Genomic DNA, 24,192 nt, shown 5'->3' on the forward strand with positions numbered 1-24,192 from the left:
ATTTCTAAACTTAGTCTTAAGACTAGTCAACCTAAAGATAATTTGCAAATAGTATTTAAAAGCCATTAAAATGTTCTACTTATTTTTAAAATTGGTTATTTGCTTCTATAATAGCAACAACCCAAATTATTTATAATAAAGGTTTTATAAGGACCCTATACAGAAGCCCCTTCCAAACAGACACAAGTGAGGGCAGAGGAAATCTTTCTGTCACTCAAAGGCCTCTACTTGTCTGAACCCTAACCAGGCAAGTAATGTTTCACTGCAGAACCTGTCTTCCAAGTACAATTAACTCAGGAGACATGAAGAGTATACCACCTATGAATTTCGGTTGCTTTCTCTGACTGAAAGAATTCTCAATTAACCTGAGATTAATCTGTTATGGGTTCTTATAAGTTAAATCATAAATAACTCAGAATCTAAAAACTGAATATCCTGAATAATCTTACCCTACCACAAAATGATCTCTAAATCATAAAGGATGTGCTATTCTAAAGCTCAAAGTTTTCTTTGTTATTTTTAAAATTTTATTATTTTTTTTTAATTGAAGGATAATTGCTTTACAGATTGTGTTGGTTTCTGCCAAACATCAACATGAATCAGTAAGTAAAAGTTTCAGTTCAGTTGCTCGGTCGTGTCCGACTCTTTGCGACCCCATGAATCGCAGCACGCCAGGCCTCCCTGTCCATCACCAACTCCTGGAGATTACTCAAACTCATGTCCATCGAGTCGGTGACGCCATCCAGCCATCTCATTCTCTGTCGTCCCCTTCTCCTTCTGCCCCCAATCCCTCCCAGCATCAGGGTCTTTTCCAATGAGTCAACTCAAGTAAAGTTTAGGAACCCACAATTTTATGTCTGGATGTCTGTAATTCTTACATGGTTCATAAAAAAAGAGGATGGACATCGTGGAGACTTGGATTTTTCATTTCTGCTGAGAAGTTCTGTATCATTTAAATTGTCTAAGCAAAAGGTCCCACTATGTTAAGTGAGCATAACTGTTAATACATGTTGTTATTTTTGGTACCTCTTTTCCCTCAGGATTCAAATAGAAATTAAGAATGACTAAGGAATTAACACAACATTGTAAATCAACCAGACTTCAAAAAAAAAAAAAAAGACTAGGGAGACCCTGTTTGTTCAACTGCAGTAGTTGTAACTAAACTTTTATAGAGTGCCTGACCTAAAACAAAGCCCTTCTCTAATGAAAATTAAGTTAAGCCATCAGGATTCTGGTAATACGAGCTCAAGAACTACACCAGAACTTATATTTATGCATTAGAACTTACAGGTATTAAAAAATATATATATATTGCAACTCTTCAGGTTAAAACAGGTTTTAAAATGATTTACTCAATAATAAGAGACTTTCATAGCTCAGAAATGTTCTCGGGAAACTTAGTCCATCACCTGAAAAAGTGATTCACTTTTAAGAAAAATAAATTTGAGCTTATTTTTAAGAAACAAAAGTTTTTATTTCTTCTATATAAAACCTTTTGTTTGTCCTAAACTCAATGAGTTAAAACAGGAAATTCTACGGTCAACAGAACTATAAAACTTTTTCAGAAGAGACTATTTTTACTACCTAGAAATATTCAATACATATATTTAATTAACTAATTTTATCTTGGTTGTGTCAGGTCTTTGTTGCTGTGCACAGGCTTTCTCTAGCTGTGGAGTGTGGGCTTCTCCTTGCTGCGGAGTGTGGGCTCTAGGGTGTGTGCGCTTCAGCAGTTGCGGCCTGAGGGCTCAGTAGTTGCGGCTCACAGGCTCTAGACCGTGGGCTCAGCAGCGTTGGTACATCAGCTTAGCTGCTCTGTGGCATGTGGGATCTTCCTGCACCAGGGATCAAACCCATGTCCCCTACACTGTATCACCAGGGAAGTCCAAAATATTCAATATAACCAAAATCAGCATCTCATCACAGAGGTAATCTGAGGGATAATGTTCAAGTCCTAGATATATAAGGTGGTACAACTAGGTAAAGAACTGGAGAAGATGGCAGGAGATAAGTGCATGTGTGTACAAGGCCTCTCCCCAGCCTGCCCATGGAACTACCTTCTTCTCTCCTTCATGAATGCAGATGAGGCGAGACAGCTTCTGTCTCTGATAAAACTATAATTTTCCTAGAATTACTGTTTCTCCAATGGTGATTATTTTTTTTATTAAAAGAACTATTCAAACAGGTGGTAAGAAATTAAACTTTTATCAATACACAAATAAATTTACTTAAAAGCAGCTCAGTTCCGTATTTTAAAAAGTTTCAGAATCTCACCCCACCAATGTCCATAATCTAGAAGAAGTTCATGTGAAACCTGCAGTCCCACCTAGGAGCAACAGTAAGTGATGGTCTAGGTACTTCACATGTATTTGTCTTGTCGTCGAAGAGAGAGTCAAAAAAAACACATCTCTTGCCTGGCTGAGTAGGAAGAATCCACAAAAAAGAGCTTCATAAAATGTCTATGAAGAAAAACTAGTAATATCAGAAGAGTTCCAGCACTTCAATTGAGTATAATTCTCTATTATTCTTTTCTTGATTTAATTTCTGTAGCTCACGAAAACTTACTTCAATCTTGTTGAGCTCGGAACAAATGCTTATCTAAAGAAAAAAATTCCAAAATAAATTTTTACCATAACTTGTACATATAAATAAATCCTCCACAATTACTTAGAGCTATTCCAAGAAAAACTTTAATAATAATGCTTCTTGGTTACAAACAGAATTCAGTATATATAAAATAATTACATACCTGGGATTTCACGAATTTGTAAAGACTTAACAGCAGCCTTTTTGCTTCTGGTATCATTACCACAACAGTAAAATTAGCATCCAGAAGTAGACATATCCAATCCATAATCTGAAGATAAACAGTGAAAAGTGAAGTTAAGATTTTACAAAGTCTATGATTATATCAAGCAGTTATAAGAAAAATAAGCTTTCTTTACAAAGGTCTGAACATTTTAGTTTAGAGATGAAGGAATTTCTAAGCAATCTAAAAAGGCTCTTTTATGCTTTCATATTTACCATCTTATAAGCATAATTGTGTCTTTTCCATCAGATAAATCAGTAAAAAGAAAGCCACAGTGATATTTAATCCAAGGGAGAGTGAGCATATTTTATTTAAAAAAGTTTTTTGATTAACTACTGGCAGCTATAAAAAAAGAGCCCACTCATCTATTCTGAAATATACTACATACATTATGACGCAAAAATGGGGTGTCATGTATTATAGACGAACAGTCAAGAACTAAAATAAAATTACTTTACACTTACTTAAGTATCCTATGTAGCCTACATCTTCAAACGGCATTGTTAACATGAAAATATCACTCATGAAAAAGCATTAAGGAAATCAATTATCCATTTGCGGGAGGGGGGAAAGCGGATCCCTATATACCCTCTACATCACAATAAATTTTATATGTATCAAAGAGTTAAACACAGAAAAATGTATTACGGAAAAACACACAGTGGCTATTTTTATACTCAGAGTGGGAAGGGCCTTAAGCATGACATAGCCAAAAAGAAGCCACAAAGGAAAAGCTCCACAATTTTAACAGTATGAAAATTAAAAACTCATCCATGGTAGAAATTACATTAAAGAAAGTAAAAAGACAGTGATAGGAAAAAAGTATTTGTAACACTTTGACAGAAATAGATGAATATCTCAATATACAATAAATAATTTACAAGTTAAAATGAAAAAGACATAAAATGCAATGGAAAAACGGACAAAAAATCTGATTAGGCAGTGCATAAAAAGGAGTGTAAACGGGCAAGAACTGATGGTTTATCTTTCTCATTACCAAAGAAATGCAAATTAAAACACCCATCTGTTACCTACTGATTGGCAAAGAGTAAGGTCTCGGACCATCGTGGCCATAGTACCTCTTGTCACAACACTTTGGAAAGGTAGCCTGGCATGTTCAAAACTAAAAATGCATGTACCCTTTAGCCAGTAATTTCACTAATGAGAATCAACCCAATAGGTGTTCTCTTATAATATGTAAGAATATCTATATAAAGATGCTCACTGAAGGTTCATTTATAATAGCAAAAAACTGTTAACGATTTAAACGCTGATCAACAGGGGACTAACAAATTAAGGTTTTCTATAAAATTAAATGGTGTGCAGGTATATATAGCTTGATCCAGAAAACGCACAAAGTGTAGTACTGAATGAAAAACCCAAACCGCAGAACAGCTCGCACCTTAGGATCTAATTTATGTCAGAAAGATACAAGAAAGGTAAGTTAGTGTAAAGACAGGAAATTTCTAGATTAAAAGGAACTCTGAGTATTACTTATCTTTAAGAGGGACTAGGAGTAGATTATTCAGAGGACACTTATCACCACCCTCTCCCCATGGAGGTGAGAAATGCTTGAAAGGGTCACAATCAAGAATCAGAAATTTAAGTTCTAAAGATCTATCATTCTTCTCAGCATCAGATCAAAGTAAAAAGATTATCTCACCTGGTTCAACGTTGGAGGGTGTGTTCCAGGAAGAGTCATTGTAGCATTTTCATTACACTTCATATAAAGGAAATACAAATACTGGAGAAACAGCTGGGCGGACGGAAAAAAGGACAATCACTTTCATAGAAAATTTTTCTCTATAAAAAGCTAACAGAGATTGGAAAGAATTTTAAGAGGCTACTGAAATTAACTGTACATCAAACAAATATGCTATAGACATCAAGGACACACAAAAAAACAAATTGAATGCACTTTCTGCCATCAAAGAGGAGTTCATTTCGTTTGGGAGAGATGGGTGAAGAGCTTATTTTGTTTGCAAATAATAAGGAGAGAAGAGAGACTCCTCTGGGCAATTCTTTTCAGTTTCTGTGCTTGCTTTGTCGCTCAGTCGTGTGCGACTCTTTGCAACCCCACAGACTGTAGCCCGCCAGGCTGCTCTGTCCATGGGGATTCTGCAGGCAAGAATACAGGAGTGGACTGCCATTCCCTTCTCCAGGGGATCTTTCCAACCCTGGGATCGAACCCAGGTCTTCCATATTCCAGGCGTATTCTTTACTACCTGGGCCACTAGGGAAGTCCTTTAAGTTTCTGCTCAGCTGTAACTTAGATGGATGAACCTGGACTTCCAGTTTGGCACCAGGATCATGTCAAACTCTGCCTCCCCCAGATCACTCTAGTCTCCTAGGCACAATTTTTCACCTTAAGGGTTAGGAAACCTTTTACTCAGATGAAAGAACTCTACAACCTTTTGAATGCTCTAAAAGCTGGGCAGTGTTAAGCAGCAACATTTAAAACAGAAACAAAATCCTGTAGCCCTGGAAGAACACTCACAGTGCTGTGCTGTGCTGGGATGTCCTTCAAATGAGGCAGAAGAAACGTCTCACTGTATGCTGAGTGAAGAACTGCATTTCTACTTCGGAATAAAGGAAATCGTACTTCAATAAATAAAGGCTATTCAACTGAAATTACGAGTAACTCTCTTCCCCAGTGACATTTTTTTCTAAATGGATACAAAAGTTCTACTTTTCTAGAAGAGCTCTATCACTGAACATTCTCATCACTAGAGATCATCTCGTATGCTTCGCTATTATAAATAACTGGTATTGATTGAGAACGCTAATTTTTAGAACTGACAAAGCTTCTATCTTAGTACAGCTTCTTAAATAAGAAGGTTTAAGTAAGTTGTTTAAACACAACATTGAATGGAATCCATTTTCAAGCAGAATCTGGAAAGAAAAAATGGAAAAAAAAGAAAGAAAAAAAAAAAACCCACCTTAAATTATCTAACTACCCCTTAGTTTTTGCTTGGTATTGATTACATTCCTGGGAAAGAGACAATACAAGGGAAACTTTCAAAGGATACAATAGTGCTGCTCTTTTCGGTGTAATGGGGCAGGAAGTGCTCTCGTCTGCTGTGGCCTGAGGTTTCTCCTTCAACTTTTCAGCACAGTTTTCACAGTTATCTTCCTCAGGATTGAAGCCATTTTGAAGAAATGCAGTTTGTTCTTCCATTTCCCCATCTTGTACAGGATCCATATAGTCAGAAACTGACTCCATGTTGATATCTGTGTCTTGAAGAGTGTCATCACCAATGCTATCATGTTAATTGAAAGCAGGGAATAATTCTTACCAATACTTGAATTTACTGGCAAAATTTTCATTTTCAAAGTTTTAGAAGTAAAAAAATACAATAGATTAGAAAAGCGGTGAAAGGGAATTCTGTAGGGACCCAGTGGTTAGGATGCCATGCTTCCACTGCAGGGGGCACAGATTCCATCCCTGGTTGGTGAACTAAGATTCCACATGCCATGTGGTGCGGCTAAAAAAAAAAGGGGGGCAGTGAAAGAAAAGGACCATCAGCTTCTAACTTACCTCAAGAAAACTTTTAAGCAAGCGCAGGTGACTGACTCAGGGATGTCAGGCAACTGCTGTAGGCAGAGTTGTAGGATCTGCACGTCAGTCTTTTCTAAAGCAACCTCCATCAAGCCAGGGCACAGACTAAGAACAAAAACATGAATTACTTTTATATATTAAGGAACTCTCAACTGCAAATAATTTACAAGGCTTTTTCAGAGTATGGAAATCAGAACTGTAAAAACCACAGAAATATTTACCTGTAGGAAAGCACGTGCGTTTGGACAAGCTGCATCAGACAGCTGCGGGGATAAAATGACGGCTCTGCTTTACATCTTCCCAGAAGTCCTGTTACCACATCCCCAATAATGGTATGAAAGTCAGGGGTCCGCTTAGTAGCCAAAAACTTACGTAGTTCTACTTCGATATGTTTTTCTGAATTTTTCTGGAAGGGCAGAAGTAAACAGTTTAGTATGGCACCAATTAATAAATGTCACTCTATACTCAAAAGTTCCTAGCTCAACATTTTCTTAAATTACTAACAGCATTCATGCATTCTTGTGACACTGGAGTTGATATGACAATTTACTGCACAAAGACAAAATGCAAAGAAAAAAATAAAAACCACAAGGATTTAGAAATGAAAACTTCTAAGAAACTAAATTACAAACATTCAATGCAAAATTGAATGAGATACGAGGCCACCACCATCACATTAAACTCACAAAATGCTTGGTGCGAGTCAACATATCACTCTGACAACCTCAACATACCAGACAAATGTTAGCCACAGCTCTAAAGATGATCACAAAAGGAAGACAGATAAAAAGTACCTGGCATTTCTTTTAACCATGAATTGATTTTCCGTATTTCTAATATTCTTAAATTTACCTGTATGGTTGCTAAGAGTTGTGTCGATGCTGGAACCTCTGGCTGTACACTCACTTCAACTTTTCTTCTCCTTAACTGGAATTCAGAAAATTGATTAGGATCTCAAAAATGATACAAAAGATCCAACAGACATTTAGAAGAAAATAAATGATCCAAAGAGACTGGGACACTTTTGCTCTAATCACAAACTTTTTTAGGGTTTAGTTTTCTTAAAGTGAAAAGTGGGTCTATTTCAACTTTTAACTTAAATATCTTGAAGAGTTTAAGGTTTTCATTTTTTAATAAATAAAATAAAATCATTATGCTCAGGAAGGTATTTTTACTAACTGCAAACTGGTCTGTTTTTACAGTTGGGTCTTATACACATGCCTAAAAAACGACTAGATGACAAGTCATTTTTTAATAATGCTGTTAAGGTTCAAGCTTCAAATCACCCCATCACTAAGCGCAAGCTGTAAGAAACTAGTACAGATATAAATTCTTAAAATAATTCAGCCTTTTCTGTTTCTTAACATTTGTACTAAGATTTCTATTTAAACTACCAAACTTACAATTCTCTTTGACTGCTCTGAGTTCTGAGATCCAAGTCCACATCCCTGTGATGTTTCCCAGTTTACAAAGTGAGGTGTGGCATGAGTGCCTAAGAAAATATAAAACACACAATTTCTGGAATTTTTTGACCTACTGATATTTACTCAGCCCATCAATCAAAGAACACTGAAAAAACAACCACTCCGGCACAATTCAAGAGAGGCTTTATCATCCATTTCATTCTACCAATAACAGATTAGTAAATCATAATATCCTAAAGGCCATGTGCCCACCAATATTAAGCCGACAGATGAGGCTACTGATAAACCAGGGAGGAAAAAGCATCAGTGATTTTGTCTGCAGGACTTTCCCATCACCCCTAAAGTCAGAACACTGCTGTTTAAAACACAATGCAGCTCTTTACCCTGTAGCAGTACCTGCAATGCGGACTGTTTTCAACGGAGCTTCCTAGACCAATGAAATTTGAATGAACAGTGGCGAATTTCAACATTAAGAACAGATTATGCAAACTGATAGCTGTGAAAACCTACATATCAAACTAGAAGTTTATACAATGGTCTTTAGTTAATAAAACAAACATTTAAGTTCCTACCTGGATCTTGACTATGTTTGAGTTTTCCAAGAGCACCTGCTAACGATGAAACTTCACACTTGTATGGAATTACAGTTAGAAATTTTCCATGTAGCATCAACAGATTTTCCCCATAATACCAGAGCTACAAAAAAAGTTATCAAAAATGTAAGCAATGCTTTTTCTAAGATCTGATTCAACAGAGTCATATAATGTAAAATAGTAACTTGTGGTGTAAGGAATCTTAATATGACAGAAAAGGATAAGGCAAAGGTAAGTAACTGGGAGGGGGGATCGGGATGGGGAACACATGTAAATCGATGGCTGATTCATGTCAATGTATGGCAAAAACCACCATAATATTGTAAAGTAATTAGCCTCCAACTAATAAAAATAAATGGAAAAAAAAAGGTAAGCAACTTTCTGGAATAATCTCACACATTCAATTCATTAATTGAAGTAGGTTTACAAAGCTCTTATTTTTGCCCATGTGTGAATAGAGCATAATTTAGAGAATATTTTCTTTCAACTCATAAAAATCTGATTAATACATATATTTAAAACAAATGAATTGTTTAAAATAAATATTGTCACCACCACACATATATTAACATGATACTCACAAAGGCTACTATAACATAAGCAAACTGTTTTGACATACTAAAAAGAAAAAAGTAGAATTTCATATTGTTTCTATCTCATGATCTCAATTATAAAGTTATAAAAATGAGATAGGTATAAGAATAAAAAGCTCACATGAAATCAAAAGTGAAGTCTGGAAAAAAAAGTGAAGTCTGTTAGAACAGCAGAATTATGAAGTGCTAATTCTGTTTAAATATAAATTAGCATTCTATGCTGAGAAATCTAGTCTCCTTATCCTCTAATTACAATGATCAACAATATCCTGTATCTTGATATACATATATCTTCTATCTTGATTTGAGTGATTATCCATTCACTGGGCAAACAGTACTCATTGAGCACCTGTTAGGCACTGGAGATACGATGAAGAACAAGAAAGGTAGGGACTGCTGCCTCAGATAATTTAGTCTGGTCAGCTTAAACTTTAATTCTTTTTAAGTATTCTTATGTAATTCCATGATATGTTTAACATGTAATTTAAAAGACTAATTTATTAGGCAAAGTAATAGCCCTCAGATAAATACGAAGGTAAAAGATCAAACAAAAGTGAGATTAAAAAGTTTTATTAACTAGGTAATTGTTCCCTCCTGATCTAAAATTAGCTTATAATTTAGTCTTTTGAAAGTGACAAATGTTAGGAAACTGTTAAAACAATAGCCAAATTAAGTATAATCTTGTAGGTAGAAAATAAAATATTTATTTTTTAATTTTTTTTCTTAATTTATTTTAATCAAAAACTGACAAATATTTAGATCTGCAGAGGTCTCTTCCCTTACCTAGCAAACACAAAAATAATTATATTTAAAAAAAAAAGCCAAAGTGAAAAAAACTTACTTGTCCACTGGTCCCTTGTGGTAACTCTTTTGAAGTCTGTAGCGTTTGAAATTTTGTATTCCATACAGAGAGGCATTCTATAAGGTAAGACACACAAATGCCAAAGTTTTCCAAGTATAAGTATATGATGCTGGGCGGGGAGTGGGGTTGGGGGGGAAGGCAGAAAGTTATAGTTAAACACAAAAGTCTTACTTTAGTAAGTATAAAAATGAGTAATGAAGATAGAAAATCAAAGATGTGAGATCTCATGGTAAGAAGTGGACACGTGCAGGGAGTGGGTATATGGGAATCTATGTATCTTTCCCTCAATTTTGCTGTGAACATTAAACTGCTCTAAGAAAAAAAATTTTTTAATTAATTTTTAATTAATTTTCTATTGAAGTATACTTGCTGTACAATATTATATGAGTTACAGGTATACAATATAGTGATTCACAATTTAGTTATTATAAAATACTGGCTATATTCCCATGTTGTACAACATATTCTTGTAGGCTATGTTATACATAATACTTTGTACCTCTTACTCCCCTATCCTATTTTGCCTGCTCCCCCTTTCCCCACAGGTAACCACTAGCTTGTTCTCTGTATCTGTGACTCTGCTTCCTTTGTTATCTTCACTAGTTTGTTGTACTTAGATTTCACATATAAGTGATGTCATACAGTATTTGTCTGACTTATTTCATTAATGCCCTCCCAGTTCATCCACGTTGCTGCGAATGGCAAAATTTTCATTTTTTTTTAATGGCTGAGTAGTAGTTCATTGTGTGTATATATACATATGCATATGTGTATATATGTATATACACACACACATCACTTCTTTACCTACTCACTTGCTGACAGACACTTAGGTTGCTTTCATATCTTGGCAACTGTAAATAACGCTTCTATGAACATTTGGGTCCAAGTTTTTTTCTGAACTAGTTTTTGTTTTTTTTGGATATATACCTAGGAGTGGAATTGCTGGGTCATATGGTTGTTCTACTTTTAGCTCTTTTGAGAAATTCTGTACTGTTTTCCACAGTGGCGGCATCAATTTACATTCTTACAAACAGAATACGAGGCTTCCCTTTTCTCCACATCCTTGCCAACATATGTTATTTGATGACAGGTCTGAGGTGGTATCTCACTGCGATTTTGGTTTGCATTTCCTGATGATAGCTATGCTGAGCATCTTTTCATGTGCGTACTGGCTATCTGCATTTCTTCTTTGGAAAAATGTCTAATTCACATAGTGAGTGATATAAGGAAATGTTTTAGAGAGACTGATCAAGGTAAGATGAAGTCAAAGACCTATTCAAGAATTAAGAGGCTACAGTGGGAAACAGAATGATTTGGGGTGGTAATAAATAAATGAAAAAGAAAGAGGAGACTAAAAGATATACTTTGGTGGAAAAAATCCAAAGGACTTCTTAACTGATTGGATTTCAGTTACCCTTAGAAGCTGGCAGTGGTGCTCCCAGGACTGCTATGTGATCTTGATCCAGGATGGTGAGTGCAACACCATTTCGAGCACTGCCAGACACCACAGACTTGAGCAACTGTGACTGAACTAACCTCTGATTTTTTTCTGGTTCACTCGGATGTATTGGTATCAAGGTTTCATATACACATCCATCAGAGCCTGTTGAAAACAAGTATTTATTGCTCATTATTAGATAAGGATAATTCTATACCTATTATAGCTAAATGTACTAAGTTGTTTATAAGATTTTACCAATTTGACAGAGCATTTAACCAGAAAAATAAACAAATGTAACAATTTCATTGCTCTATAGTTTCTTACAAAGACTATACTACAAACTTAAAGTTGAGGGGGAAGAAATATTAAAAATCTCAGTAAGAAATGGCATAATAAAAAAAAAGAAAAAAGAAAAAAAGAAATGGCATAATACCCTGAAATGAAAATTTTAAGTATCTTTAATAACTTAAAATATGAGGAGACAGCCACAAATATAGACAATCCAGTCAGTAATTGGCTACATCTCTTATTAGAAATTAATTAGCATTCTGGTCTAAACATTACATTTCTTATTACTCCATCACCCTGAAAACCCTATAAAACTGGCTGGGTTTTGCAGGTCAACTGTTGGTGATTTCACATGGCTCTAGCTATATTATATGAAGATTTTATGACCCTTTGGTTCAAACTCCTTTACTTCAATGCTCAAAACCTGAAACATAAGTCACAAACTTCTGTTCAACAATAAATATGTCCTATAAGCCAAACTTTAAGAAAACCTGTCCCTCTTAAGCAAAGTTAAGCAGATTCCAATGATCCTTTAGACATGATAAATGATAGGAACCTTTTTCTTAACAGCCACTGTAAAAATCTGCACACTGAGAGACTTGACAAAGATCTGAAATTGTGATAACAGGAAATGCTCCCTAAACACTGCTTTTCTTTCTTTCTCCCCTAACCTTCTCAGAACAACTTCAAAAGGAGCCAGAAAGGATGCGGGGGAGAGAATTACTGCAAAGGCATTTCCCCCCTAGATACAGAGACTGAGATTAAACTTTAGAGGATTAGGTAAAGGTAAATTCCAAAGCAATAAAAACAACAACAAAAACTGTAAATGCAGGCTGAGTCCAGTACTGCTGTTAGCGTCCTCCTGTCTTGATCAATGTTCAGAGACGGGCACACTGTATCTTAGGTGGGAAAAGAGAAAATGGGAGGACCAACCTTAGGTATTAATTACTATATATCAAAAAACTTGGACTTACCATAGAAAGTGATTTACCCTTTTTTACTGGTGTTTTATTACTTATTGCTTATGATAAATTTTAAGACATAAAAATTACCTGCAGAGAACTATGACTACACATGGCAAAATGCAAAAAGTGAGGGCATAAATGCTTGTTAAAAAGCACGGAAAGGCAAGTACTGTAACAGAAAACCTTAAAATCCAATGACTTTACCTTACAAGAAAAATATTATCCTGTAATATGCTTTTATTTATAAACTCCGAAAGGTTAAAGAAATACTTACTCAATGACATTAGAGAGATGAATTTCCGACCTACAGATGTACTAAAACTCTGTATAATACATTTTTCTTCTTGACCAAGTAAAAGCGTGTATTTGCTTAGGATACGTGAGTTAAACTTTTGTACATAAGCAAAGTAGTTTCCATGCTGCCAAAAAAAAAAAAAAAGGGTTATTTTATTTTAAAAATATTCCCATTTTTACCAACTATGTTTAAATGTTGAGACCAGCTGCTGTCCCACTGTAATTACTTTAATGAATGCTTAAAAACCTCTTGTCCAACTAAATCTTAGACATTATAATATAAAAATGTTTACTTCAGGCATAGAAATAATTATCACTACAGGCTTTCTAGTATTTTAAAGATATCAAAGTCTTCTGAAAGAAATACCGAAGTCGAATTTTAGTTTTAAAACTCATACTCTGAAATGTCACAAAATGGGCCAGGAATGAAAGATACCACTTACTTTTTCTGTAATGAAAATTAGCACAGGATGCCTAAATACCATGAAAAACTTTGTCCACCTAAAAAAAGAAAAATTATAAAATGCCAAATCACCAGTTGAGAAACACACCTTCATCTAAATTTAAGAGATTTCTTTTTTATTAAATAGTTTCCGGAGCCAGAGAGAGAGAGCAGAATACACTTAATTCGGTGCTTCAAAATATCTACCACAGGAACCCATGAGGCATTCCTCTGTTAATCATCCCTGGATTAAATACAAGTTGCCAATGCTCCCAGAGCTTTAAAGATAATAGCATGAACTAAAGGTGTATGAGACCAGATGCAATGTTTTCTCAAACTTTTTTGACCTGTCTCGTTTTTTCAGGGTCATTTTGAGGACTGGTGTTCTCAGGAAAATATTAGCATCTCACCTGCCGTTTTCAAGTGACAGTGGGAACTGAAGCACAGGGAGGGTAACAGCCTGAAACCAAAGTTGCACAACCATCTTCTGCAAAGTGGGGATTAGAACCCAGATTCTCTACCTGTATCTTTTTCTGGGGGGGCTGTGCTGCAAGCCTTGTGGGAACTTAATTTTCCCAACAAGGATTGAACCCAGGCCCACAGCAGTGAAAGCATGGAGTCCTAACCACTGGACCGCCAGGTAATTCCTTTCACCTGTATCTCTTCCCCTAAAGATTTCCTCCAAATACAGTTGCTGACACTTCAGAGGCATTCATTAGGTCTAAGATTCCCTGATAGCTCAGTTGGTAAATAATCTACTTGCAATGCAGGAGACCCTGGTTCAATTCCTGGGTCGGGAAGATCTACTGGAAAAGGGATAGGCTACCCACTCCAGTATTCTTGGGCCTCCCTTGTGGCTCAGCTGGTAAAGAATCCACCTGCAATGTGGGAGACCTGGGTTCGATCCCTGGGTTGGGAAGATCCCCTGGAGAAGAGAAAGGCTACTCATTCCAGTATGCTGGCCTAGAGAATTCCACAGACAGTCCATGGGGTCACAAAGAGCTGGACATGACTGAGCGACTTAAAAAAAATATATATATATGTGTATGTGTATATATATATATATATATATAAATAACTGGTCAGGATCCACACCGTTCACTGACTATGTACAAGTCTTTGCTTGTACTTTTAGATATTTAGTTTGTATCAGGTGCACCTGGAGGGGCAGCAAGTTAATTAAACAAGAAATGTGATGAAAGAATGGTGAGTGGAAAGATGAAATCAGGACATTTCCTTCTATCATTTGAGTGAGTCATTTTCCCAGTTTTATCCCAGAACTGGGAAAAGAGGAGGTTCCAAAGCACTATCGTGATTCCACTAACAAGAAGCTGCATATTTCTTCAAGGGAAAGGGTTCTGACCTTGCAGTCAGGGCTATAGGACAGAAGATTCCAATCTTGTGGGATTACTCACTTCATGTTCAAGTAACTGACTGACCAGTTGTGTCATTAGGACAGGACTCCTTTGGCTCAAGATTCCTCAATCGCTATCACATCAAAGGCTTTTGGAGGATGTCATTTTGGCTAAGGTTCTACAGATGGTTTTTAGCAAGTTTTTTTTTTTGTTGGTTTGTTTTTTTATTTTAAAAAATTTTTGGCCATGCCCCAAGGTTTGTGGGATCTCAGTTCCCCAACCAGCGATCGAACTCTTGCCTCCTGTGTTGTAAGCTGTGAGTCTGGAATCCCCAGAGTGCATTTTCTTTTGGTAAAAATTATTATTGGAACTTACTTAATCACTTCTTCATCAGAGATAACAGTTTCAATTTTCTGCTGGGGCTCTGCAAGCAAAGCTTCTAAACCACGAACTGCACCTTCCCTGAACAGCACCAAGGGTTCTGTTCCCTGTATTGAATGTATTCTATACACCTCAGCCGACAACTAGAAGAACATAAAAACATTTAAATTTTTATTATAATGTAATTGCCACCTAAGAGAATAAGGACAGTCAGAGAAGGCTTATCTTTAAGATACTGATTTATTCTCATTTTGATTCACTTTTGTTTAATAATTATGTACAGTTCCAAAGTCAAATCTACAACATAAAGTACATTTAGAAGTCTAACTTTTGCTCCCATACTCTCTAGTTTCTCCCCTGCTCACCCCCATAAGTAATCACTTGTATTCATTTTTGGTTTATCTTTCCATTATAAATACTGGAGGTTAGGCCACAAGCTGGGTCTCTCAAAATTGGAGGCAAAGAGAAGTACAAACCAAATCATTAATGCAGAAGTATAAGTGGTTTTGGTGTTAGAAAAAGACAGATGGCATACATAAATACATGCACTATATAAAAAACTGACCTGCGAGCCCAAAACACCATACGTGGGATTTAAAAAAAAAAAAAAAAAAGTTGTGTAAAATTCAGGATCATGTTATTGCAGGGTAAACAAAAAGACTGGAGCCAAGAGGCAGCACATGTAGCTAGCTAGAAGTTGCAAGGGTCCAGGTGACAAATGCCATTATAACGGTATCAGCTCCATTGTGAACCACTTCTAAAATGTGCCAATTATATTGAGAATTAGACACTTAAAACCAGAATGAGCTTTTGAGATTAACAGAGTTTAAGATCTTCATTTTATAAGAAAAAGTTAATTAACATATTTAAGGGTCATTGGGAGAAAAGGCACAGTGAGTTGATCATGGTGCCTTTTCATTTCATTATGTGCCACTCTTAAAATGTATAACTGCATGCAGCTTGCAGAGTCTGTTCCACCTATTTCAAGAAAGGGAACAAGCAAGTTTACTTGTTCTTGCAAGGGACACACCACAAACATTTAAGTGCATGGAAATAACTATAAATGTGTCATTTATTGATTATTTAAATTACTTCAATATCATGAAAATAACATATAGCATTTTCTAACATACTCATAAATTGAGACATTTTACCAAGATATACTGTACGATAACTAGAATGTAAAACTGATTATAACGTTCATATCATGTTCACAGACCCTTTAAGATTAATAACTGCCACATTACAAGTAATTCCATCTCACCAATAAACTAAATAAGTATGTTGGATCCAAAGACTTACTGTAGCTTTAAATACTTTATCCAGGTTGACATCTTCATTATTCCATATTCTCAAGACCTTAAATTAAAACATACAACTTAAAAAAGCATTCCAATATCCATTTACATACAACATGAATGGTTAATAAATCAATATTTGATTTGTTTATATATGTAGTTTTGAAAACTCACCTTATTATCATGTACAACAATATACTCGCCAGTCTGAAAGTTGCATACAGCTGGACATGTTATAATTTGCCCTTGTTTCACTGACCAGCTCCCCAAGGGTTTCTGATCAGAAACCTAATGAAATGAACATACAATATTTAAAAAGTCAGCTTCAGATTTTAAAGCAACTAAATTTACAATAGCAACAAAAGAAGAAACCATTAAAATGACAGCATTTAATAAAGATCCTAAATTAAAAAATAAGAAGACAAATACTATCTGGATTCCACTTAAAACAGAAAGTAGAATGATAGTTGTCTGAGGTTGGGGGAATTGGGAATTTAACGGGAGTTTAATGGGTACAGAGTTTCAGTTGTGAGATGAAAAGAGTTCTGGAGACCGAGAGTAATGACAACTGTACAACAATGTGAATGCATGTACTTAATAACCTGAGCTGTGCACTTCTAGTCATTAAGATATTAAATTTCTTTATGTGTATTTTATCACACTTTAAAAAAATAGTTAAATTTAAAATATTAGTTTCCAAAATGCAAAATTAGTAACAACACACTTTGATAATGAGCTATATTAGTACCTTAAAAAAAAATTGATTCCATTGTGTTCTTGGAACAGAGGCATAGGAGAGCTGAAATAACGCCAATTCCAATCAGCCACTCCACTCCTATGCAAAAACTGCAAAAGATCCCCTTGACAGCCAGGTAAAAATCAACGGTATCAACAGAAGCATCAAAAAAACAATACAGGGAACCGTTGGCAACCTGTTCCTCAAACTTCAAAGCAGGCAGCTAGCTTTCTTTTTAAATTGACGTATAACTGCTGCACAATATTATATAAGTTACAAGTATACAATATAGTGATTAGCAATTTAAAGGTTGTACTCCACTTACAGTTATTACAAAACATTGGCTATATTTCCCATGTTGTACAATATATCCCTGCAGTTTATTTTATACATAACAGCTTTATCTCTTACTTCCCCGCCCCTATTTTGCCCCTCCTCCCTTCCCTCTCCCCAGTGGTAACCTCTAGTTTGTTCTCTGTATCTGTGTCTGCTTCTTTTTGTTATCATCACTAGTTTGTTGTAGTACCTAGTGCTACCAGATTGCATTTGCCTTTCTCTGTCTGACTTATTTCACTTAATAAAATGCCCCCCAAGTCCATCCACATTGCTACGTGCTGGGCTTCCCAAGTGGGGCTAGTGGGTAAAGAATCCACCTGCCAAGGTACGAGACGTAAGAGACACAGGTTCCATCCTTGGGTTGGGAAGATTCCCTGCAGAAGGGCACACAACCCACTTTAGTATTCTTGCCTGGAGAATCCTATGGACAGAGGAACCTGTTTTTTGGCTACAAATGGCAAAATATAATTTTTTATGACTGAACATTATTCCACTGTGTGTGAACATATGTATAAATACTCTTCTTTATCCATTCATCTGTTTATGGACCCTGAGGATGTTTCCTTATTTTGGCAATTGTAAAAATGCTGCTGCTATATACATCGGGGTGCATATATCTTTTTGTATTAGTGTTTTGGGTTTTTTTTAGATAAATAGCCAGGGGTGAAACTGCTGGGTCATATAGCTATTCTATTTTTTATTTTTTTGAGGAATTTCCATACTGTTTTTTTGAGAAATTTCCAGCAATTTTTTTACTTGGAAAAAACAGCAGTGGCCACAGGATTGGAAAAGGTTTTCATTCCAATCCCAAAGAAGGGCGATGCCAAAAAATGTTCAAACTACTGCACAATTGCACTCATTTCACATGCTAGCAAAGTAATGCTCAAAATTCTCCAAGCTAGGCTTCAACAGTACATGAACTGAGAACTCCCAGATTCAAACTGGATTTAGAAAAGGCAAAGGTACCAGAGACCAAATTGCCAACATCCGTTGGACCATCAAAAAAGCAAGAGAGTTCCAGAAAAACACCTACTTCTGCTTCATTGACTACACCAAAGCCTTTGACTGTGGACCACAACAAAATGGAAAATTCTTCAAGAGATGGGAATACCCAGACCACCTTACCTGCTTCCTGAGAAACCTGTATGCCAGTCAAGAAGCAAGTTAGAATTGGACATGGAACAACAGACTGGTTCCAAATTGGGAAAGGAGCATGTCAAGGCTATATTTTGTCACCCTGCTTATTTAACTTAGCGCTGAGTACATCATGAAGAATGCTGGGCTGGATGAAGCCAAGCTGGAATTAGGATTGCTGGGAGAAATATCAATAACCTCAGATATGCAGATGACACCATCCTTATGGCAGAAAGCAAAGAGGAACTAAAGAGCCTCTTGATGAAGATAAAAAGGAGAGTGAAAAAGCTGGCTTAAAACTCAACATTCAAAAATGAATGTTGATCATTCAAAAATGAAGATCATGGCATTCAGTCCCATCACTTCACAGCAAATAAATGGGAAACAATGGGAACAGTGACAGATTTTATTTTCTTGGGCTTCAAAATCACTGCAGAGGGTGACTGCAACCAGTGACTGCAGCCATGAAATTAAAAGACACTTGCTCCTTGAAGAAAAGCTATGACCAACCTAGACAGAATAATAAAAAGCACAGACATTATTCTGCTGACAAAGTTCATACGGTCAAAGCTATGGTTTTTCCAGTAGTCACGTATGGATGTGAGAATTGGGCCATAAAGACGGCTAAGTGCAGAAGAATTGATGCTTTTGAACTGTGATATTGGAGAAAGCTTTTGACAGTCCCTTGGACAAGGAGATCAAACCAGTCAATCCTGAAGGAAGTCAATCCTGAATATTCATTGGAAGGACTGATGCTGAAGGTGAAACTCCAATACGTTGGCCACCTGATGCTAAGAGCCAACTCATTAGAAAAGACCCTGATGCTGGAAAAGATTGAATGCAGGAGGAGAAGGGGATGACAGAGGACAAGGTGGTTGAATGGCGTCACTGACTCAATGGACACGAGTTTGAGCAAGCTTCAGGAGATTGTGAAGGACAGGGAAGCCTGGGTGTGCTGCAGTCCATCGGGTCGCAAACAAACAGACATGACTGAGCGAATGAATGACATCAGAACTTTTAGTTTTATGAGAACTCTCCATACTGTTTGCATTACAGTCCTCGGGTACAGGGGTTCTGTTTTCTCCACATCCTCGCCAACATTTACTGTGTTCTTTTTGATGACAACCATTCTGCCAGGTGTGAGGTGGTTTTCGTTTGCCTCTCTCTGATAATTAGCAATGTTGAGATAGCGAGCTTCTTAAAGACTCTGCTCAGAAGCTCACATAAACACAATTACTTTCTACATGACCACTAAAAGCAAAGTTTAGGTGTGCTTTAGCAACCTAGGCCAGCACTTTCCAGCCTTTTTGGCATCAGGGACTGGTTTCATGAAAGATGGTTATTCCACAGACAGAGGTGGGGGATAGTTTCGGGATGATTCTCATAAAGAGGGTGCAACCAGATCCCTGGCATGCACAGTTCAAGCTCCTTTGACAATCTAATGCCACCACTGATGTGACAGGAAGCAGAGCTCAGGCAGGAATGCCAGTGATCGGACGCAGTTGTAAATACAGATGAAGCTTTGCCTGCTGGCTCACCTCCTGCAATGCAATCTGGTTCTCAACCGGCAACCAACCAGTCTGTGGCCCAGGGGGTCGAGGACTGCCTGGGCTAGGCTGAAAAGGGGGCGGAGAGTGTAGACTTCAAGGAAAGTAACCCAGAATTCACAGGATGAACCATAGGTGGCAACCGACGTGTCCCTCAGAATCAGGATCCCACTAAGCTGCCCCCAAAGCAAAAAACCAAAACAAAACAGCGACAAAACTTTTCTCCCTCTTGAGCGGACAAGAAGTGTAGGGATACACTGCTAAACCATTATTCTGGCAGTGACATCTTCTCCCAACCAACCAATCTCCGTTCAACCCTTCAACGGGCACCTGGGGTGACAGAGGCCCCAGAAAGGGATCTTAGCAAGGCTATCTCCGGGAGATTCGAAGCGAAAATACAGGTTTCCTTTCCGAGTCTAGCCCACGTGCACCTAAACGCTCTGCCGCCTGCAACTCGGCAACACGCCTCTCTCTCAGGGAAAACAACCCAGTTAAGTTCTAGACCTCACTCAGCGTCCCGAAGAGGCCACGGCGGCTCTCCGATAAGTCCGCTGCACGAGCTCTTTCTGAAGTTGTGAGAAATCCGAGGTTCGGGCTCCGAGCTCAGAAAGGAACAAGACGGCAGCGGAGGCACTCCGATCCTAACGCTCTCACCTTATAGAGGATGACGGTCCTGCCGCTGTCCGTCACTAGAAACTGGTCGGTTTTGTCGCTCTGCTCCACTCCGAGGGGTCCGTCAGGCCCGGAACCCAAGGGTACCGCAGTCAACGTGAACCCTTCCTCCAGGTCTGCCATTTTGGCCCAACTTACGGACGGCCTAGCGTTCCTCCCGGCAGGCTTCGCGCTTTCTCTCGCGAGAACTAGGAGGCCGGCTAGATCTAGCACTCGGAAACTGGGATACCTGTTCGCAGGGCCTGCGACCTCTGCCGGACAGAGATCGCTAGCGGCGCAGCGAACGGAGCCGGGTAGGCGGCGCTTGGAGTTCGCGGGAAAGCTCCGCCTCCCAGGCCACTCCGCCGAGTCCCGGATGTACTGCTCTGAAATGGAAACGCCGGGCGGGAGGGGGACATGTTACCTGTTAGGAACTTAATCCGCCGCGCCTGGTGCTACTTTGTGCTTGAGGGACTGAAGGGTAGGCGTGGCAAGTGCAGAATATAAATAAAGTAGATCTTTTTAGTGGAAGTGAACGCTTTAGGAATTCCTACCACAGCTTCATGGAACAGTGTCTGAAAAGAAGAACATTTTTCTGTGCAGATTAACTATGGCTAACGTGCCGTGGGGTTGTGTCAGTGTATCCCACTTTTTTGCGACCCAAGCTCCTGAACGTGGAACATTCCAGACAAGAATACTGGAGTGGATTGCCATTTCCTCCTCCAGGGGAATCTTCCTGACTCAGGGATCAAACCCGTGCCTCTATGCCGCTCCTGTATTTGCAAGCAAGTGCTTTACCAACTGCGCCACCTGGGAATCCCTGAAAAAAGGCGCAATCGGTGCTTGTGGAGGTTTTCAACATCAAACATAAAGAGCCAGGCTGGAGAACAATCCAGTTTCTCTAAGGCGACAGCATTCTTCCCCAACTGGCTGTGTCTCAATAGAGAAATGTGCCGTAGTCGGCAGGATTCGAACCTGCGCGGGGAAACCCCAATGGATTTCTAGTCCATCGCCTTAACCACTCGGCCACAACTACATTCTATGTCTAGCTGAAAAAATGCTTAAGTCCCCCCACTTCTCAGAAGTGGCCACAAAGGTCGAGTCTCTGCAGCCTTTTGGGCCTCCTGGGTTCTCTGTCTCCCCTGTTTCTCTGGGCACCCGTGTAGAAATCTCTCCAGTTTATCAGAAATTCAAACTTGTCTGATGAAGCAGGTGATGTGAAAGGTTCCCCTGGGCAATTTTGGGGGGAAAAGACCATTTTCAGGAGAGATTTTTAAGATAAACATGACTGATTTAGTCAATAATGTATCACAAAACCTCAGAAAAGAGAAAGTGTATATGTTCTTAGGGAGAAACCATCTAAACAGGCAGTTATTAACATATGTACCATGTGCTCCAACACAGGGCAAAATGCCTCCACATCAGTTTAGGCATCCACAGAGATCATCCCTTGTGTGTGTTTGCTTATGGTCACAGCATTACAACATAGGAGAAAGACTATGCAGCTATCAAAAAAAAAAAAAAAAAAAACGAAGTGAAAATCGCTCGGTAGTGTCCAACTCTTTGTGATCCCATGGACTGTCCATGGAATTCTCAGGTCAGAACACTGGAGTGGGCAATCTCTCCCTTCTGCAGGGGATCTTCCCAACCCAAGGATCAACAAACCTAGGTCTCCCGCATTGCAGGCAGATTCTTTACTAGCTGAGCCACAAGAGAAGCCCAAGAATACTGGAGTGGGTTTACCTTCTCCAGGGTATCTTCCTGAACCGGAGTCTCCTGCACTGCAAGCAGATTCTTTACCAACTGAGCTATCAGGGAAGCCAAATGCAGCTATCATGAAAGAATTAAATAGTTACCGTAAATTTTTTTCTTTTTGGCTGTGCTTGTGGGATCTCAGTTCCCCCACCAGAGATCCAGCCTGGGCCATTGCAGTGAAAGCCCAGAATCCTAACCACTAGGCAACCAGGGAACTGCCCTGCTGTAAATTCTTTCTGTTGTTGTTGAGCCATACAGAAGTAGAAAGTCAAGAAATACCTGGAGTAACAGGCAAATTTGGCCTTGGAGTACAGAATGAAGCAGGGCAAAGGCTAACAGAGTTTTGCAAGAGAATGCGCTGGTCATAGCAAACACCCTCTTCCAACAACACAAGAGAAGACTCTACACATGGACATCACCAGATGGTCAATACCGAAATCAGATTGATTAGATTCTTTGCAGCCAAAGATGAAGTACGGTCAGCAAAACCAAGACCAGGAGCTGAGTGTGGCTCAGATCATGAACCCCTTATTGCCAAATTCAGACTTTAATTGAATAAAGTGGGGAAAACCACTAGCCCATTCAGGTATGACCTAAATCAAATCCCTTACGATTATACAGTGGAAGTGAGAAATCGATTCAGGGGATTAAATCTGATAGACAGAGTGCCTAAAGAACTATGGACAGAGGTTCGTGACATTTTACAGGAGGCAGGGATCAAGACCATCCCCAAGAAAAAGAAATGCAAAAAGGCAAAATGGTTGTCAGAGGAGGCCTTACAGTTAGCTGTGAAGAGAAGCGAAAGGCAAAGGAGAAAAGGAGAGATATACCCATTTGAATGTAGCGTTGCAAGGAATAGCAAGGAGAGATAAGAAAACCTTCCTCAGGAATCAGTGCAAAGAAATAGAGGAAAACAACAGAATGGGAAAGACTAGAGATCTCTTCAAGAAAATCAGAGATACCAAGGGAACATTTCATGCAAAGATGGGCTCAATAAAGGACAGACATGGTATGGACCTAACAGAAGCAGAAGATATTAAGAAGAGGTGGCAAGAATACACAGAACTATACAAAAAAGATCTTCACGACCCAGATAACCATGATGGCGTGATCATTCACCTGAAGCCAGATATCCTGCAATGTGAAGTCAAGTGGGCCTTAGGAAGCATCACTATGAACAAAGCTAGTGGAGGTGATGGAATTCCAGTTGAGCTATTTCAAATCCTGAAAGATGATGCTGTGAAAGTGCTGCACTCAATATGCCAGCAAATTTGGGAAACTCGGCAGTGGTCACAGGACTGGAAAAGGTCAGTTTTCATTCCAATCCCAAAGAATGTTCAAAATACCGCACAATTGCACTCATCTCACATGCTAGCAAAGTAATGCTCAAAATTCTCCAAGTCAGGCTTCAACAGTACGTGAACCATGAACTTCCAGATGTTCAAGCTGGATTTAGAAAAGGCGGAGGAACCAGAGACCAAATTGCCAACATCTGTTGGATCATCGAAAAAGCAAGACAGTTCCAGAAAAACATCAACTTCTGCTTTATTGACTATGTCAAAGCCTTTGACTGTGTGGATCACAACAGGAAAATTCTTCAAGAGATGGGAATACCAGACCACCCGACCTACCTCCTGAGAAATCTGTGTGCAGGTCAAGAAGCAACAGTTAGAACAGGACATGGGACAACAGACTGGTTCCAAATCAGGAAAGGAGTACATCAAGG

General features: G+C 38.3%; 1 protein-coding gene and 1 non-coding gene across 2 annotated transcripts; both read right to left on the reverse strand.

The window, feature by feature from the left end:
- Nucleotides 1–2,189: 2,189 nt before the first annotated feature.
- Nucleotides 2,190–20,887, reverse strand: NOL11 (nucleolar protein 11). Its single transcript, XM_061144418.1, has 18 exons — nt 20,715–20,887; nt 16,482–16,595; nt 16,312–16,368; nt 15,004–15,152; nt 13,275–13,332; nt 12,812–12,956; nt 11,258–11,446; nt 9,820–9,896; nt 8,365–8,488; nt 7,772–7,860; nt 7,221–7,295; nt 6,590–6,774; nt 6,348–6,473; nt 5,839–6,069; nt 5,307–5,385; nt 4,473–4,565; nt 2,750–2,857; nt 2,190–2,598 (listed from the first exon to the last, which is right to left on the reverse strand). Exons 1-18 carry the CDS (start codon nt 20,853–20,855, stop codon nt 2,482–2,484), a joined length of 2,157 nt encoding a protein of 718 aa, XP_061000401.1. The 5' UTR covers nt 20,856–20,887; the 3' UTR covers nt 2,190–2,481.
- Nucleotides 20,888–21,665: 778 nt separating this feature from the next.
- On the reverse strand, nt 21,666–21,747 carry TRNAS-AGA (transfer RNA serine (anticodon AGA)). The gene has a single exon. It is a non-coding gene; the product is annotated as a tRNA-Ser (tRNA).
- Between the last annotated feature and the right edge of the window lie 2,445 nt (nt 21,748–24,192).

Source organism: Dama dama, chromosome 5, assembly GCF_033118175.1.
Source record: "Dama dama isolate Ldn47 chromosome 5, ASM3311817v1, whole genome shotgun sequence".
NCBI classification, from domain to species: domain Eukaryota; kingdom Metazoa; phylum Chordata; class Mammalia; order Artiodactyla; family Cervidae; genus Dama; species Dama dama.

What these genes read in the sequence shown, in the direction of transcription:
- NOL11 (XM_061144418.1), bottom strand. Translation starts at nt 20,855, where the DNA reads ATGGCAGACCTGGAGGAAGGGTTCACGTTGACTGCGGTACCCTTGGGT. An exon ending in CAGAGCAGTCAAAGAGAATT is followed by an intron (nt 7,296 to 7,771) that starts GTAAGTTTGGTA and finishes TCTGAATTCCAG; the next exon opens with TTAAGGAGAAGAAAAGTTGA. An exon ending in TCCCAGCACAGCACAGCACT is followed by an intron (nt 4,566 to 5,306) that starts GTGAGTGTTCTT and finishes CCGTCCGCCCAG; the next exon opens with CTGTTTCTCCAGTATTTGTA.